Below are 17,935 nucleotides of genomic sequence, written 5' to 3' on the forward strand. Positions count from 1 at the left end.
CGTACTATTGTCACTTTTTGAGATTTTCAATTTTTTTTCTTTTATCCGATGTAGCCGTAAATTGTGTTATACTCTTGCAGTTGATTTCAACTCGACATCAAAGTCCCGTTTGGTTTATTGAACACAAAATCTAATTTAAGTTCATAAAGAAGGCTTGAAGATAAATGTAATATAGTTTTGCAAACAGTAAGTGTCATTCAAAAATTTACTTTTGGGTGATCGTTTCTTTTATGACCGCCCCTGTCTCTTAAAACAATTGCTGCGCGGAAACAATCGGCCACCCCCACTAATGGGGAACAAACCGACGATGGATTGATGATGAATGTAGCGCCTGCGCCTTTTCTTACGTTTCCTTCTCATTGCCGTTGTAAAATCTGTGTTTGTTGGGAATTTGAAACGCTACCTAGAATTTGTACCACTTAGTAGGGTTTGATGTAAGTTATATATACGTAGCTTTACGTCGTTGCAGCGTTGTGCATCTGCCGCATTGCTTGAAACATTTTAATCACACTGAGCTTCCTTAAAATCAACTGCTCAATGTTAAACAAAAAATATCAGTATGGTTTTGTCAGTCAATTGGGTGGTGCGTTATTTTAGTCACTTCACCATGGATTCTTTTTCTTGGAAGTCACGGTGTCAATTTAGTTTTCATGTTCTGAATCAGTTCAATTCGTTCTATTTGTGATCAAGGCATTATTTGGCTGTAACGTTTGATCTGGAAGCTCGTTACTTTCCTTACAATAAACTCACAATCGCAGAAGAATAAGGTATCATTCTCAGATCATCCCCACTACCAAACTATACCAAACTGGAACTCGGGATGTTGCTGTAGCATTTACAGCTAGATATGGGCGAATGCTCAGACAATTCGACGTCCGCTACAAACAATAACAAGTTTGGAGATTTTTTTATTGACAATTTCAGCCTCAATTCTTCACTATAAAAGTGAAGTACAATAAGAAAATGAGTTTATCCCGGTTTGCAAAGGTAATGCTTATAGCGATGACGTAACTGCCTCCGTTAGGAGCCATCGGCTGAAATGTTCAAAGATGGCGGTTGGCGATGATAAAAGAGTGTAAAATGAAAACTGGCTTGTGACACCACATAGGTCAATGTCCTGGTAGAACTAAGTGACGTCAGCCGAATGGAAACGCGATAAACGCGCTCGATTGCATGGGAGGGGCAGGTTCAAAAAAGCCAAAAGTCACTGGTTCTCCGCAAGTGGTGACGTGATGCTTCAATAAGGACCAGGTCTTCCTCGGGATGATCCACCGCGCCTGTGACGTCAGTTTTTAACTTAAGTAAAATTGTAAGTGTTCTTCAGGTGACTGCAAACTACGCGACTACAAAATGTTGAAACTAATAACTATATTTCCGACGTGTTGTCAGTTAACAGGACTGATCTTAAAATGGAGGTTGAACAGGAAAAAATTATCAGTTCAGCAGCGAATACAAGACGTCTGCACGCGAGGTACTCACCACTTTCCTCCTGAATCTCTTCGATCACCTCCTCCTCTTCCACCGCGTCCACCACGATCAAATCCTCCTCTTCCCCCACGATCTCCTCCAAAACCTCCACGGCCTCCTGAAAAGAAACATTGTTTCCTCAAGACCACGGTTGCAAATCTCAGGACTTTTGCAATCCTACATCTTAGTTCAACACTTAACGAACAACGCTTATTTTCCATCATACAAAAATCAAAAGATTAAGTGGATCAATCGCAATCTACTTTTCCTTGCATTGATCAGAGTTGTAATTTCATTTTCAAAACCAGCAGTTTAATTTGTGACCTAGTTACAGACAATGCACATCGCATGTGGCATCACATTTGCAAGTGTAGAAAAGCCACTTCTACACAAATAACGTAACAACCATTGTTCCCGAACAATAGACTAAACTAAAACCGCAAGAACAAGCGCTTGGAGGTAAAGGCAAAAGTAGGCTGCTGAGTTAGTCAATAATCGTGACACAAGGTAAGGTGTTACCAACATTTCTGTTACGACTTGTACAATACAGCAGCATACTAATGCAACAACCTATCACCCCTTGGAGAATCTTCATGCCCCCCAGTTTAAGAATCACTGGACTAGATTAAACATTTGATAAATTGGAAGCCGCTTCTCTGTCGAGTTAACTCAAACCACTTTTGAAATCTAAAATCAAGATCCTACCTCCACCTCTTCCTCCTCTGAAATCTCCACGATCTCTTCCACCATCGTCACCCCCATATCCTCCTCCAAAACTTCTCCCACCACGATCTCCTCCAAATCCTCTTCCTCTTCCACGATCTCCACCACGACCTCCAAATCCTCTTCCCCCTCCTCCTCCTCCTCTACCTCGTGGAGCCCCCAACCCCCCAGGACGCTGTTGCGCGAAGCTGACACTAAGTGATGTCCCATTGTAGTCTTTGTCTGTGAAAAGACAAGACCGGTATGAAGCGTTGATACCAACGAATGTAACTTGCCGTGGGGTGATGGGACTCACTGTTAAACCAGCTGATGGCTGCTCGGGCCGACGGGGGATCATCGTACGTCACAGTGCACTCTCCCTTCGGCTTTTGGGTGACCTTGTCCTTGTACACGAAGATTCGAGGTTCTTGGGTACGTTTGTCTTTCTGGAATGAAACATTGGAATCGTGTCATGTCTTTCTGGAACCAAACATTGGAATCATACGTCACTTGCAACGAGACCAGAGGGAATCTTCAAGTCTCACCTTGATGATCCCGATTTGGCCAAAATACTCGGCGATTTTTTCCTTTGTGATGTTCTCTCCGAGTCCCTGAACAAAGATCGTGTCACTCTCCGGCCCAGGAGTTGTGTCCACTGGAGGAGCACCGTAACCTGCAAGAACGAAACTTCAACAACAAAGAACAAGGTTCTAGATCGTTTATATCCCTCATGTCGGCCCAATTCATCATGATTCTTCATATCCCTCATGTCGGCCCAATTCATTATGATTCAACAAAAATATTTTTCTGGCGGGATATTCCGAGGAATAACCCTGTCGGAGGTCACCGAACTTCCAGGCGTACAATGATCTCAATGCATCCCATTTCATGGCAAAGCAAATTTTGTAATTGCCTAACCCCTATTTTGTTACGCACAAATTAAGATAATTGTGAGGAGTCTGCAAATTCTTGCAACATTGCATCTCACGAAGCAATCAAATGAAGTTGGATAGTGCAGATGGGATTGTTTCTGTGGGAACTAAATCTTCCTCTCAGTATCAAATCTCACAACGGGTGACTAGATTTGGTGACTCGTTAACTGTATAGCCTTGCTGGGGAATTTCATTATAAAAGAATGAATTCAATCCCAATCATTTAGTAGTTTGCAATCTTTGTTAGATGTTACAATGAAACATTAGGGGCTTTCCCTGATATTCAAGGCCGGTAGCACTTGGGATAAGACAACGATGCAATTTGTAAAAAGCATCTGTGCAAGTGCCACGTAAGATGAATTAGACAAAATTGGGGTTAGTTGTGGCACAATAGAGAAAATTTGCATTTATTTTTAACAAAAGTTGTGCTCCTTAGGTGTGTGGACTGTGGAGGCACCTTCGGCCAGAATCGTCAGGTGGTGCAATTTATTCAGAACAAACATTCTCAAACTATTATCGCTGAGCAATGACCCGTGTTCACCCACCGCGCTGAAGCGTCTCGCCAGCAACACTCAGCACTGTTAGGCGATTCAACTAATCAGAACAAATACCAATGATTGTCCGGGATATTTCTACAGTCACCGTCGGGGGCATGAACAAACGGGTAATATAGAAACCAATTCATAGGGAAAGTCCCGCACTCATTACCATCTTTATTTCTTATTTTATGACATTCTTCATTTGGGGACAATCTTTGATAACGATGCGATATTCATAATCATGGAAACAGCTTAAAAAATCTTACACATCGGTATTGAACATTGAGTACGTTGCCTTAATTATAATGGTAGTAAGGCTTCTTTCATGGTCAGCACCATTTTGAACAATTGTAACATTGGTCATATCGAGTATAGCAAGTTGCAAGTGACAAGAACAAGTGTGAAAGTTTGTTTCGATTTCATTTCAAAATGAAACTCTGCGTTGTTAAAATCTCGACATTCTCAATAGCTGCAACCGCACGAAACCCTACGAATGAGCTAGTGCCTGATCCTTGTCATGGGCAGGCAGCTCCCCATCGATTTACCGACGTTTCAACGACGTAAAGATCCCAAAATAAAATTGATTGGGAATCATCTTAACAGGTTTTGTCTCATAAACATTAAAATGTTGAGTGGCAGAGGTCATGGGAGTCTGTTCAGCGCTGCAAGCCGAACGTTTCACACAGCAGGCTGCAGTGTGCCAAAGAAACATAAAACCACATTTCCAATAAGTGATGCCCTGTCGCATGTAGCATTGTAGCAACTAACCCTAAGAGGCCACAGGTGCCAACAAACTTGTGATTGGCACCAAGATAATGGGAATCAACAGACACCTCAATACAAACGAAGCCCTATAAGGACCGGTCTGCATAGCGACCGAAACATCACCCCCTCTGCACGCGTTATGACGCCATTAAAGCGTAGACAAAATTCAGTGAACTTATTTTTATGTCATAGGCCTGTGCTTCATACGTCATAGAACTTGAACACTTGTTATGGGATTTGCTTCAATGACTAAACATTATCACCAGCATTGCAAAGTTTCTACATGTATATATTTTTTACCCTCGACATCAAATAGTCGCTCAAAGCAAGTTGGTGTTTCGGTACATGGGCAACAATTTGTTCTGGTGTCGACTACTAATTATGCCAATGCAAGCAGATAGTTTAAGGATTTTATTCCAGTAGAAAGTAAGGACCTGGTCGTCCAATCAACAAGCGGGACTTACCACCTCCCCCGCTTTCTTGTGGCTTGAAGCCTCCATCGTTGCCTCTTCTGTAAAGTAGTTGTTACTCCAATACCTTCTTATGTAATATCAATGTACATCCAATAATCATAATACCAAGGCAATCTTGTAGATATTAATGGGACACTTTCTATGGGTGAAGGTAAAAGTAACCCGATCAGCTTAAATCACAAACTTTATTAAATCTTTAAACATAGCGATATATATTTGGCAAACACAATAGGTGGCGGGCGCACTGCAAATACATAAATTAAAACCAAACCACAATGGTCCTATAACTTCACCAACAGGCTCATGGGTTGGCGTGCGTATTTATAACCTGCAGGTCGTTGCAGCAACCGCTTGATATTGTGAGCGTCTTTCTCGAAACTTACTGATAACTTAAGTAAATTAAACGAGCGACTTGCTTAGACGCAGATTAGCCGGAATGGCCCGTTTCGGTGAGTCCGATTTGGTGAGTTCCCTATTCGGTGAGAGCCTTTTTCGGAGTTCCCTATTCGGTGATTTTTTGATTTTTTTTTTATAAAATTATCGGGTACCGTAGCCTAATTATCATTGCCGTTTTAGGGTTAGGCGTTAGGGTCTTATTTTAACGTTTAGCGACGTTAAAACGATGTAAAATCGGCAATGATAATTAGGCTACGGCACGCGATAATTTTCAAAAAAAAATTCAAAAAATCACCGAATAGGGAACTCTCCGAAAAAGGCTCTCACCGAATCGGACTCACCGAATAGTAGCAGACCCCAGATTAGCATAATGGTTTGGTCTCTGGAATTTGGGAGGTAATAATGTTGATGACGTGGATTTGATTCCCACCACTGCCATTACTTTTTTTTCTTTAATTACTAAACAAAGTTCAAAGCAAGAATCCATTCTCTATCTGAGTGCTAGTGGGGTCACAAGGACTGCAGTCAGCTCGTTCATAGAGAAAATTGTGGTATCTTTGAAGTGTCTACTGGTCAAAACACTCCATCTGCTGCAGCGACCTACAGATTACACATACGAGGTCGGTGAGACCTGGCATAAAATACATTGCCCGTTTCTTTTAGCATTTCACAATATGACGCAACAAGTGCGTAGTTTGTTAAAGCATATCCTGTTTCAAACGTAATTTCTATGTTAAGTAACTTTAATGACATATCCAGCTTGGGCAGCAGTGACAAAATCGTTATCATCTTCAAACTTGGCTTTAGTTCATCTATTACAACACTAGATGAAGCCCTTGATGAAAACAATGAAAGTAATGACGCGGTTTGTCTGGAATACTGAACATGACGTATAACAGCTTGAAGATGGGAAAACTATTCAATGACAAAACGACCGAGAAATTTATATACAAAAGCAGCAATTAAAAAGTAGTGAATTTTTGGCAACTGCTCACTCGTCAGTCATCATCTGTGGGACTTCCTGCAAATTGATTAAGGAATTCACACACTTTGCAACAAAGTCACATTTGAAAATTACTGACTAAAACCCCACCGTGGCTTTCTTATCCATACAATGCTTACGTTGACAGAGAGCAATCGCGCTGCAAGCTAAACTAATATCTTCTCATCACGGTATTGGCCGCACCGGTCGTGAGTTACCTTTATACTTCAACCAGGGCTATAAGCAAAAACAAGTCACCAACAAGGCAAACTAGTCTCGGGTATGCCCCATTCATTGTCGTCGTGTGAGCCTCTGGGGCCCAGGGTCTATCCTTTTACCACCCTACCCTAGATTCACGATGTTCCCGAACTACACTGGAAGGCTACTAGAGAGCAGCCTGTCTTTGGTTTCATTATCTAAAACGCGCTGAAATTCCACTCCGTTAAGTGGCTTGAAGACGGTGTAGTCATTGATGTTCTGCGGTCTGTTCCCCAGCACTATATTTAAAAGAGGATTAGGCGATTCCCCATTGGTGCAAGGTTGGCCAAGGCCATGCCCCATTGGCAACAAACCAGCTATGTTGAGTTTGCTCGGATATGTTGGATGAAGCTCACAGGGAGCTATGACATACAAACAATACTTAGTGTGAACACCACCACGGAAAGAGTATTTTTCCACGCAATCTGCCCTGGAAAAATTCTGTTTAGTACATCGCTTGTCGCTTGAGTTTACTGGCAAGAGGCCGGCCCGTTGGTCAATGAAGTTTACCTGAAACTCGTATTTCACCTAAGTTGCTAGTGTGGTGGGCCAACACGCCACGGACCTGTTGCTATTCAATGTACAGTGGACAACTGAGTTCGTTTCGTGTTAATTTTGAGATAAACAAAAGTTTTCTTTGCTATGCACAAAAGTTGAATAAAGCCAACCATAGTATTTCAACGGGATGTTTGTAGTCCTTTAGGCTATCCACAATCTCGGTTTTAAAATGTGCTACTTCGTAGGAATATCACCAAAGAACAAGAAATCAAAGAGATACTTTTTACTTCAACCCCAGGGTTGGATATGTCCTATGCCACATATTAACCCTTTGCAGCACGGGTCTGCTACTATTCGGTGAGTCCGATTCGGTGAGTTCCTAACCTCTAACCCTAACCTTAAAACGGCAATGATAATTAGGCTACGGTACCCGATAATTTAAAAAAAAAATTGAAAAAATCCCCCGTTAAGGGATCGAACTCATCGAAACGGGCCATTCCGTTGCAGCACATCCCCATTTGCTTAAAATATTTACTACCTGTAACTAATTGGAACAATCTCAGATTATGGAAGTGTACATATTTAATTTAGTTCAAGTGAGCAGCTTGTAGTAACAGTAGTAAAGCACCAGTAACAACATTCAGAACAGAAGCAAGGAGTCGTTTAGAGCAGTGGTCTCCAACCTGTGGGTCGCGACCCCATGTGGGGTCGCCTTAACTTTTCCTGGGGTCGCCAAAACTCACCATATTCAATTTATTACCGAAAAAAAAAAGACTACGATGCTAGTTTAGATTAACTTTTTGTATTCATGGTGACTCTAGAACAGTGGTTCCCATTTTTGGCTGTTACCCTAATCTCCACCTAGAAGTGAGCCAATTACCCCCACGACCAATTTTCAAAAACAAAAGTGTTCATTGCTACGTATTTCAAAGGGCTAACTGTGACAATCAAAATGCAATGCAATACTGAATACAAGATAACAATGCGTTGTAAACATTCAATGCGAAGGTTGGGCTTGGACTTCAGCCGCCAGCTTTGTGATCCTGGGCTTTGTGGTAGGCTACTGAGGGCGATTCTTGTGTCGCTTTCGGCATCCTGGCGATTGCGCTTTTTTGTCTTCATTCCCAAGACAGTTAAAAATCCTTGTTCACAGCGATACGTTGTTGAAAAAGATGTCAGGATATTTAATGCCCGTGTCGCTAATGTTGGTGTGTCCTGGAGTCTGCTAAACCAGAAGGGTTCCAATCCAAGCCTTTCCCCTTGAAATCAATTTTCAACGCTTTGTTCATTGATTCGGAGAGTGATAAGTTTTTCTTTGGCCGGAAAGTCGTCATCATCCACCTGGCTGTCATCACATGTGAAAGGCTCAGTGCACCATTGGAGACCAGCCGTGTTCAAATTCGGAAAGTAGTTGTCCATCTTCTTGGCCAGCTGGCCTAAGTGGTAAGCTCAGCTATGTCCTCCTTCAACGCCCCTGTCAACTCAAGTCCATTACCTTCGAGATACATGTCATGCGTCTGAAACTGCACCTCTTCCAACTCGCTTGTTCCACAATTTAACATTTGCGATAAATGCTGCTCTGGGTACTTTGGTGTCGATCACAGTTACATTCTTGCCTTGAATTAAAAGATTGCCTTAGTTCAATTCACCAAAGATATCAGCCAGGTAGCACAGTTGGGAAATCCACTGTTGGTTAGAGAAGTATTCAGCCAAGTCGGAATTCTTTTCTATCAGAAAAACATGGACAGCCTTACGAAGTTCGACCAGGCGGGTTATCGCTATGCCACGAGACAGCCATCGTACTTCTGTGTGGTACAGTAATACTTCGGATCTATAACCCATCTTCTTGCACAGTTCCTTGTAAAGACGGCTATTCAATTCATTCGCTTTTATAAAGTTTACAACCTTCACTTGCTTCACTGTTTCTAAATCGGGTCTCGTTACCCCCGGAAAATAGGCAAATTACCCCCTGGGGGTAATTTACCCCCAGGTTGGGAACCACTGCTCTAGAACGAGCGAATAGTTATTTATGCAGGTGTAGTGTGCAGACATTTCATCGGCTGTTTTCGGTTTGCTTTGCAGTTAGTACGGTAATGTTAATTTGTAGCTAGTAAGAAAAGCTAAATATTACATAAAAATGGCAGCATAAAATACCAGAAAAAGATCATATGACGAGGCTTTTTTAAAACTTGGTTTTACTGATTCAAATCGCAAACCAAAGTGTCATAAAGTTCTCGCAGAAGAATCGACGAAGAAAAATAAACTTAAATGTCATTTTGAAAAAAAAATCATCCAGGTTGCTTGCATGGATAAACCATCTGAGTTTTTTGAACGTTAATTGCAATCTCTTGAATTCAATTTCACTATCAGTATAACGTAGGATTGAAGATATACCCAATGACTTTTTTGACCAAATTGAAACCATCGCACAGTGCAAATTAAATGTTGAAACAAATTGATAATTTTGTGTTCGGGAAATCACGTTCATGTGTTATGTGAAACTTCTTAAAAACAATCATTTGGAATACTTTTGTGTAGCCACATTTCTCTGTAATTGTGCATACTTACTCGTATTAGGCCTATTTAGTTTCAGCATTATTTAAAATATTTTTCTCTGTATTGGAAAACAAAATGGGGTCTCATGTAAATGCTGATTTCGTTTTCGCTTAAATTGGGGTCGCTTCTTAAAAAGGTTGGAGACCACTGGTTTAGAGCAACTCCATCCGGAGCTTTGAAATAAAGTAATACATGTATCTGCTTCATAAAATCAACTTCAACAGCCAACTAAAAAGTTTGTTATAAAGCACTCATATAAAGGGCGTTTTATGAAAATGCTTGGAATCCTTTAAAAAGGTCCATTTAAAGGAAAAGTTTGGATTAGATTTCATATTTGGAAATGTCAGGACGGTTGATTACAGGTTATTCAGAGACAAATTGCTGTGATTGGTAAGAATAACATCATGATCGTGAGATGATACTTGATTAGGATCAATCTCCAATTGCTCGCTACTATCGATCAAGTAAAAAGAAGCTGTAATGAGTTTAAAAAAAATATATGTTAAGCTTGCACACTGCACAGCACATACACCTCTGACATGACTGAAACCACTACAAGATCTAGTTTGCCTATTAAAAATGACAAGAGGCGGTTCATCACTAATAATACACTAATGCAGTGTCATGTTCATTTTGTGAGATGATATCGTGCCGTAACAAACATATTTCACAACAGACAGAAAGCAGCTAAGAAATCATGGAGTTAGCTGCTTCTTGTCACTGATGTAAAGCTCTGGATTATTGTATCAGTGTGCCTGAAACTAAGTTTTAACCAGTTTTATAGTATCAGAAATCGCTCCAACTTTGCTTCCACACCTTTCTTGCCTAGCCGGTCGCTGCAACGCGCTCCATAGCTCACCAGGTTGAAGATAAAGAAATCTCTCAAGAAACCCCTTTGTTGCTCAAGCACAATCCTTCCTGGAACGTAACAAGAGTGCTGACCCTCAATGTGGAATGTAACATCTTGGACCATTAACGCCTGGAAAGAGGAGTGGGCACACACTTCCATAGTCCACCCTTTTTTCTCCAACACTAGACCCATGCCACCAGTGTGCAATGTGCATTGTGCATGCATAAATAGTTGCTTTGGCGGATTTAAATTTACAGTTTCGGACCAACTATTTAGTGTTGGCGATCCGATAACCGGGTTGATTGTGTTATTAAAACTGAATACAGTGTAGCATTGCACCAACTGTACTATAGAATATTTAGGATTGCGCTGAAGTGGCCATGATAACGGTGTGGTCTCGTAATTGGGGTTCTACCGTGGTTGTAGTTAATTCTTTTGTACTCACAACACGTTCATCATTATTCCTGCATAAAGCTAACTGACAAATCACATTCATTTGAACGTGGACAAAGTTTGACATACCAAGCCTCACTTGAACCATGGTGGCCTTAATGTGCAGCAGTCGGGACCAAGTTTAACTGCAAACATCACTCTGTACTGAAATGAGAGCGGTCAGTTATACTGATTGGGCAATGGGCATGGATGAAGGGCAACTGTATATTACAGAAATAGTGATTACAAGATCCAATGGTTACATTTCAAATTTCAAGGGAAAACATTGTATGAGGTAAGCACCTTCATTGTAATACAACAAACATATAGTACGGTGTAGTAAACGGGGACAATGAAAATCAGAAAGTGCAAACTTTGATATAAACTATGCTGGGAAAGTTGAAGGCCGCTTTACTGTAAAGGGAGTGTTCTTCCTGGCTATCAGCACAAGGCTGAGTACATTACATAAGATGCAAAAATATCAACTTTACTAAACCATACTTGTGATGACTTAAACAATAATATGAGGAATACTATCTCAGCAATCAGATTACAACATCTGAGAATCAACCAGTTTTGACTATACGTACACTCGTACAGGCCATGAATTATCCTCATGCTGAGGGTGTGGCCTGTCTGTCTGTCGAGAGCAAAGTCTTTATCTCCATACCTTGCAGTTAAGAAAAATGCAAACACTTTCTGCACTGCAATCACCAGTTTAAATATATAACAATCTATCAACTTCCAATGTGATTTTTAATTCAGGTTTTACTGGTGGCAACATAACTTCTTACTCTTGTGTTGTAATTATTTTTCTTTCGGAAAACGTCACAATTAAGGCAATGTGTCTTTACTCAGTTGCTTGCCGATTGACTTCCAGTAAAGTTTGTAGTTTGCTAGGGAGACTTATTGATTATTATGAGGTAGACTGACTTAACTTATGTGTGTTAATTTGTTGGCCTTGCATCTATGTATTGCTTGATGAGTTATTAAAAACACTTGCAATGATAAATACAATCCACTAGGGCTGGTGATTTTATGATGGACTTGGAAGATGAACATTAATAACTTAACGCCTTTCAAATTCAAACTTTATTGAATGTACATTCTCATAGTAATGTGGATCTTTGACAAGTGTCACTGTTTAAAGCAGGGGTGCCCAAGTGCGCCTGTTAGAATAATATCTGCAGCCCGTCTGAGCTCATATTATATTTAAGTTATATCGCTTATTACAAGGGCCATTTTTATGACCTAAAACTTGAAAAATATGACTTTAATTTTTGAAATATATGACTTTATTTTTAGAGCATCAAACTGATGCTAGTCTCGGCAATTAATGATCCGTATGCAGTTTTTACATGTATTTTGAACAAAACACTTCTGTTTTGCTTGAACAGGGGTCACCAAACTACGGCAGGCAAGCTGATTTCATCCAGCCACGTGCTGCGGAAATAATTTATACCATTTTTCCACCAGGCAGCCGATATGTTGGTGTTCTGTTTTCATCATTAAGCCAACACAAATGGGGACAGCCTAGGCCAAATTTGGAAAGATTTAATGTTTTTTCAAGAGCACGGTGCCCTGTAGTGTATCACGTCAGGGGATAACTTTTCCAGCAACCTTTCGATTTTCATCACAACTTTGCTATTCCACTGCTTACTTTTTTATTTATTGTGCTCAATTCAAATCAATGGAGATTCTAAATAGTTGTATATCTTTTCACAATTTGCATCTGGCCCGCAGCTGTTAATCTCGCAGCAATCCGGCCCTCAGAGAAAAAAGTTTGGTGACCCCTGCGCTTGAAAATCACTACAAAAATTCAAATGTCTAATGCATGTACCTACCAAACCAGCTACTAAGTAATAAGAGTCAAAGCTCTGAGCTCGAAAAGTACCCTTGGCTCTTAAGATCACAGCACTGGCTGATCTACTGCAAGTGTTCATAATATTCAGAGACTGGAGTGTGTGTTGCAAATAATGTGTCAAGATGATGTCACAATGCAAATTGACATCAAACAGCAAGCGCAATTACTAGGCTACAGAAAATAATGAAAATGTTGCTTCCAATGTTTCGGGAAACTCAGCGCGAGAACTCTCACTGCCTCCCCTATCCACAAATTATCAAATTTCAATGTCTACAGGAGCTGTTTGAAATGCATTTACAAAGTTACTAGGGTTCAATCTTTGCATTTAAAAGTAAAAATGAAAAGTCATATTTTATGATCTAAAAGAGAAAATATAACTTTTTAATTTGACCCCACAACAGCGTCATTGTTGTTTCACTGTTACTGGTTTGACAACTGTTTTACTGGCCATACTTATGACGAAGTAAATTTAGTAGTTGTGAGCGGATTTCCAGGACATTTTTGAATTTTTTGAGTTGAAGCGATATGAATTCCAAAATTTGTAACCCAATACAGTATAAAAGTACTTTATTAGCCTGCAAGACCAACATGTTAAAGTAATCATCCTGTCACAAAATTATCATATAAAACTTATATAATTAGTTAGGCAATCGAGTTAGGCTGCAGTACCCTACAATCTTAAAGCTCAGGCCAAGTTTCAAGGACAAAAATAAGTTCATTAAGCCCACAGTTAATAGGACCATAGGCGTCGATTTTTTCTTAGAAGAGAGGAATTCTGGGTGGGCGAGAGTTTTCAAACAGATTTCATTGAATGTGTATGTTCGCAAATTCGCAATGGTTAGTCTTTCTCACAAAGACTGCGTTTAGCGTCGTTGCAGCAATTAAGCTTTAATAGGTTTGATGTTTGCTTTCTTGCGCCTTGATCTTATGAGCGCTATTAATCTAAACAAACTTCTTTTATGTTTTCCTTTGAGACCTAAAAAGCGCGTGACTCGTGACCTGTTATCTTTAAAGTGGCGTCTTCGGATTTGCCGCAAAATGTTTGGACAGGTGACTACAGTAACAAGTACCATCAGGGTTAAGACGCAGGAAAATAAGCTTCCTTTGCAACACACGACCTTCCCGAGCCGGAAGCTGATCCGGCAGCATGCTAAAGTGAAATGGAGCAGGCAGAGATCCATGACTCATGCTGCTTCTACAACTACCGGTGCATTGCCTGAGACATTCACTTCACCACTGTCCATCCTTGAAGCACTGCTTTCTTCATCAATGTCATCTCTACGTTCATTCGTGCTGAATATGGCTTCTTCAGCGTTATCATCTCGACGCCTTTTGAAAGCTGGTTTTAAGAATGCGCGAATAGATGTTTGACTTTGCTTCTTGTTTAACTTTTCAATAAATAATGAAATGACAACATCGCGCGGGGCCCCAATTTATACCCAGCAACAAGTTTGTGAGGAAAGATTTGTAAAAAGCGATTGCTTCAGTACGTCTTTAGTTTGTATCGGTTATTTTATTGTCATGTTCATTATGATGTCATATTCATATTCCCTTACGCTGACCCGGAACTGAAGTTTGATTATGACGTACGGTAACGAAAGTGAGACCATTCGGAGAAAATATCAAACGTGGCTTTCTCTCACCAGGAATTGCCAACGTGTGGCAGTTGCCGTAGCAACAACAATAAAGTGAGTAGGCTGCCGCCTTTTTTCAACGCAGCGTTGTTGCAAAATTGCTTTATTCTGTCGCATACCTAGCGAGAGACATAGCGTAAAACAAGAAGTTGCGCTGCAGTTGGTTGGATAATTCAGCGTTTAACAAAAACTGAAATAATTGTAACGAACACTTCATAAGTGTCATGAAAACAGGGTGGGCGAAACATATTTTGCCCACCCTCGTTTCACGGCAGGGTGGGCGCCGCCCACCCGGCCCACCCTATTTCGACGCCTATGAATAGGACCACCAACTTATTGAGCCCAATTTAGTCCGGTCATGAATTGCTTGCTATTCATTCCCGTAATAAAAAAATGCTTAATAAGTTCAAAACCTTAAAAGGCTAATTTTCGATTAAATTTGCTTGGAATTGTGAAAAAATGCAACACAATTCAATAATTTCGTCATGTTTGCTTACAATTTCACGCTTTATTACACTGCTTACTCAATTCTTAATGTTTTGTGATCGTTGGGTTGTACAAGACACTGCTCATTGCTGACATAACTCGCAAAATACGCTATTTTCGGCATGACACAAAATAGTATGGTGTATAACAGGAAAGAACTCATAGTTGTGTCTTGTGTGCAGTTGTTAACAGATTTAGTAACTTTTATAAATAATGCAGTCGGCCATAGTCAATTAGTATTACAGTTATAAGAGTGGCAGAAATCCGTTCCCACGCTTAATAAGCCCAAAATTGTCCAGCCCCGAGGTGGGCTTAATAAGCAGGGACTAAGTGTATTTAAAAATCCATATATATATATATAAAATAAATCACCTAAGATATCGTCAGGGACAGGCAGTTGGGGCACCTTTAACAAGTGGATGAAGAACATTTCGTCAGAAAAGTGCAAAAGTAGTGACTGGGAATACAAGACAAAACCTGAGACAAATCTGTTAAAGATCAGCCTAAGATTAACCATATACTGAATAATGCAAATAACCGAACTATTATGGTAAAATGGAAGCGTTACTGCAGAAAAACTCTTCTTTTATGGTCGCACTTGATTCCAAGCATTGACTGCCTCTTGCATGAATAGTTTCCAAGATTCTCTGTTGTTTGCTTTGTGTATTAGGTGTAGGCTATGTTGGTGTTAGTTTTGTCGGTTTGTTGGTTTAAGTAGGTTAATCTTTGTCTGCCTGGGCAATGGGCACTAGGGTGATGACTAAATTTTTTTTGAGGAAATCGAAAACGCCTATATGGATGAACTTTTTTATGTGTACCAAGAATGTGAAATTTTTTTTTGAAAATTTTTCAAAAACCTCGGCGACTAGGTCGTCGAGGCGGTGTCAAGCGCATTTTCGGCTTAATTTACGAAGAAACCCGAGACGTGTTGAAGGTCTTCCTTGAGAACGTGATCCGCGACGCTGTCACCTACACGGAGCACGCAAAACGAAAGACCGTCACCACCCTCGATGTCGTTTACGCGCTGAAGCGCCAAGGACGAACCCTGTACGGTTTCGGCGGTTAAAAGACTCATCAATGACAGCAACAACAACCTTTTCGTTGTTTCCAGCTCTTATAACACTACGCCACACTGCGATGGAGTAGGGAGAGTAACCCCTTTTTCATTCAGAGTGGAGCACACACCCGATGCTTTGTGCGTGGACAAAGAATGGCGAACCACCATTTTTGTTGCTGACAATGTTGACAATCTCATCTTCTTTTCAAACCCATCTTCTTCTAATATTGTGCTCTCAGAATAACTGGAGGCCCTGTCACTTTCAGAATCGCCATCTTTGCTGGACAATTCAGCTATTGTTGAAGCAGGAGGAATTTGTAACTTTAGCCTTTTTGAAGGGTGTATTGCAGAGAGTGGGGAAGGTTTCAGAGTGGTGTAGCCAACTCTTCCAAGTGACTTAATTTGCTTTTTGTAAAGCTCTTTATCTTCATTTGACAGCCACTTTCCATCACTCTTAGTAATATCAAAAATGATAGGTAAGTCTTCTTTAAATTTTTTTGTTTGGCCTTCGTTTAGATTTTTCGTATTGTGAAACCAACTTGTCTAAACGGGCAATGATTGCCTGTTTACTGAGAACTGGAAAACTAAATGTTTACCACAACTGGGTCAGTTCTTCTTGCATTGTTGCCATTCTTACTTTTTTTTAGCTTTTCAGCTTCCAGCAGCACATGACATCGACCTAAAACCTGGTGATTTGATGGCAGCCGAACACAGGTATTCAAATTCTCCATTCTTGCCAGGTCTCGTCGGTTGGTGTAGCTGGAGGAAGGTAGATTTGCAGCCCAAATTCCTTTGTTCTTGGATACAGCAGTATTCGATTTCAAAAACGACATATTTTTAAAAGTATGGTATAGGTTACAGACAGGTAATTCCTAACAAAACTAAAAATGATAATCTTTATGCCATATAATTACGATATTAACTGCTCTGGACCACATTTACAGCTAATTAACAATCTATAGGCCCATTATTCAATTTCGTAACAGTTGCATGGACAAGGATTAACGAAACATTGGTTCACCATGTTTATTACCATCAAAGTACATAAAGAATGAGCTATCGCACAAATGAAAAAGGAGTGGCAGAAATCTATCTCGCTCATGATATGCAATCCAAAACAACCAGTTAAGCACCCCCAACTCGGTAACTAAAAAACTAACCAGATAACTACGCTAATTTGAATTCAATTGCATGATATAGGCCCATTAAATAGACTAGGCTACACTTTCAAGATTTTATGTACAGTACAACAAGCTGCTAATAATTAATAGATCAAATGATTTCAATTATTCTTTTAAATTAGTAGCAACTTCCAATGCTATTAAAAACTCTTGTCTGGTCTAGCTTTATAGGCTATCAGTTCAGATATAAAGCACTAGTGCCCTCTAGTGACAAAAAGATATCAAAATAAAGTAACAATAAACCTCCTCAGCATTCAAAATGAGCTTATTGACAAAACAATTTACCGAAATCGCTTAAGAATTCTTGAAGTTACACTAATTAAAAATTTTCCACTAGAGGCGCTGTTGCGAAAAATAATGACAAAAAGAGTAAAATCTCAGAACCCCCTTGACTTTTTTCGACAATTTTTTTTTCAAAATCTTCACCATACTGTGGGCCACCTTTTTAGTATGGTAAGGAGTCTGTAACAAGTTTAAACAATGTATGAGGAATAAAAAAGGAGAAAAATATGCCTAGGTGACGTCAGAAATATCAATTGGTGGGGGAGGTTTTTGAAAAATTTTCAAAAAAAAATTTTACATTCTTGGTACACATAAAAAAGTTCATCGATTCCCATAGCAGGCAAAAAAATTTTTTTTTAGTCATCACCCTAATGGGCACGCTTCTCTTCAATTTTGCTTGTGAGAGAGAGAAATGTTCTAATTTTCCTTTTCTCAGCACGTGTCCTAAAAATTGAAGCTGATTTTCTTTGCTATTTTTAGTGGATTCTTTGTTTGACTTGGTTTAAAACAGTTTGGCTGCTCTTTCTGTCAGTGCAAGAAATCCTCTGCATTTTTCGAAATGCACACATTTCAAACCCTTT

The 17,935-nt window shown here is 40.0% G+C and overlaps 1 protein-coding gene across 2 annotated transcripts in view; it reads right to left on the bottom strand.

Moving 5' to 3' along the window:
* Positions 1 to 890: 890 nt before the first annotated feature.
* LOC145774122 (uncharacterized) overlaps positions 891 to 17,935 on the bottom strand; it is a 47,128-nt gene continuing 30,083 nt past the window's right edge. Inside the window, exons 7-12 of one of the 2 annotated variants that reach the window (XM_082585276.1) lie at positions 4,870 to 4,916; positions 2,715 to 2,842; positions 2,486 to 2,615; positions 2,173 to 2,412; positions 1,480 to 1,582; positions 891 to 1,277 (exon numbers count right to left, since the gene is read on the bottom strand). In XM_082585276.1, coding sequence (XP_082441402.1) covers positions 1,238 to 1,277; positions 1,480 to 1,582; positions 2,173 to 2,412; positions 2,486 to 2,615; positions 2,715 to 2,842; positions 4,870 to 4,916 — 688 coding nt within the window. In that variant the 3' untranslated portion in view covers positions 891 to 1,237. Of the gene's footprint in view, positions 1,278 to 1,479; positions 1,586 to 2,172; positions 2,413 to 2,485; positions 2,616 to 2,714; positions 2,843 to 4,869; positions 4,917 to 17,935 lie in introns of both variants that reach the window. The other variant, XM_082585275.1, reaches the window with a different exon arrangement.

Source organism: Aplidium turbinatum, chromosome 7, assembly GCF_918807975.1.
Source record: "Aplidium turbinatum chromosome 7, kaAplTurb1.1, whole genome shotgun sequence".
Lineage (NCBI taxonomy): Eukaryota > Metazoa > Chordata > Ascidiacea > Aplousobranchia > Polyclinidae > Aplidium > Aplidium turbinatum.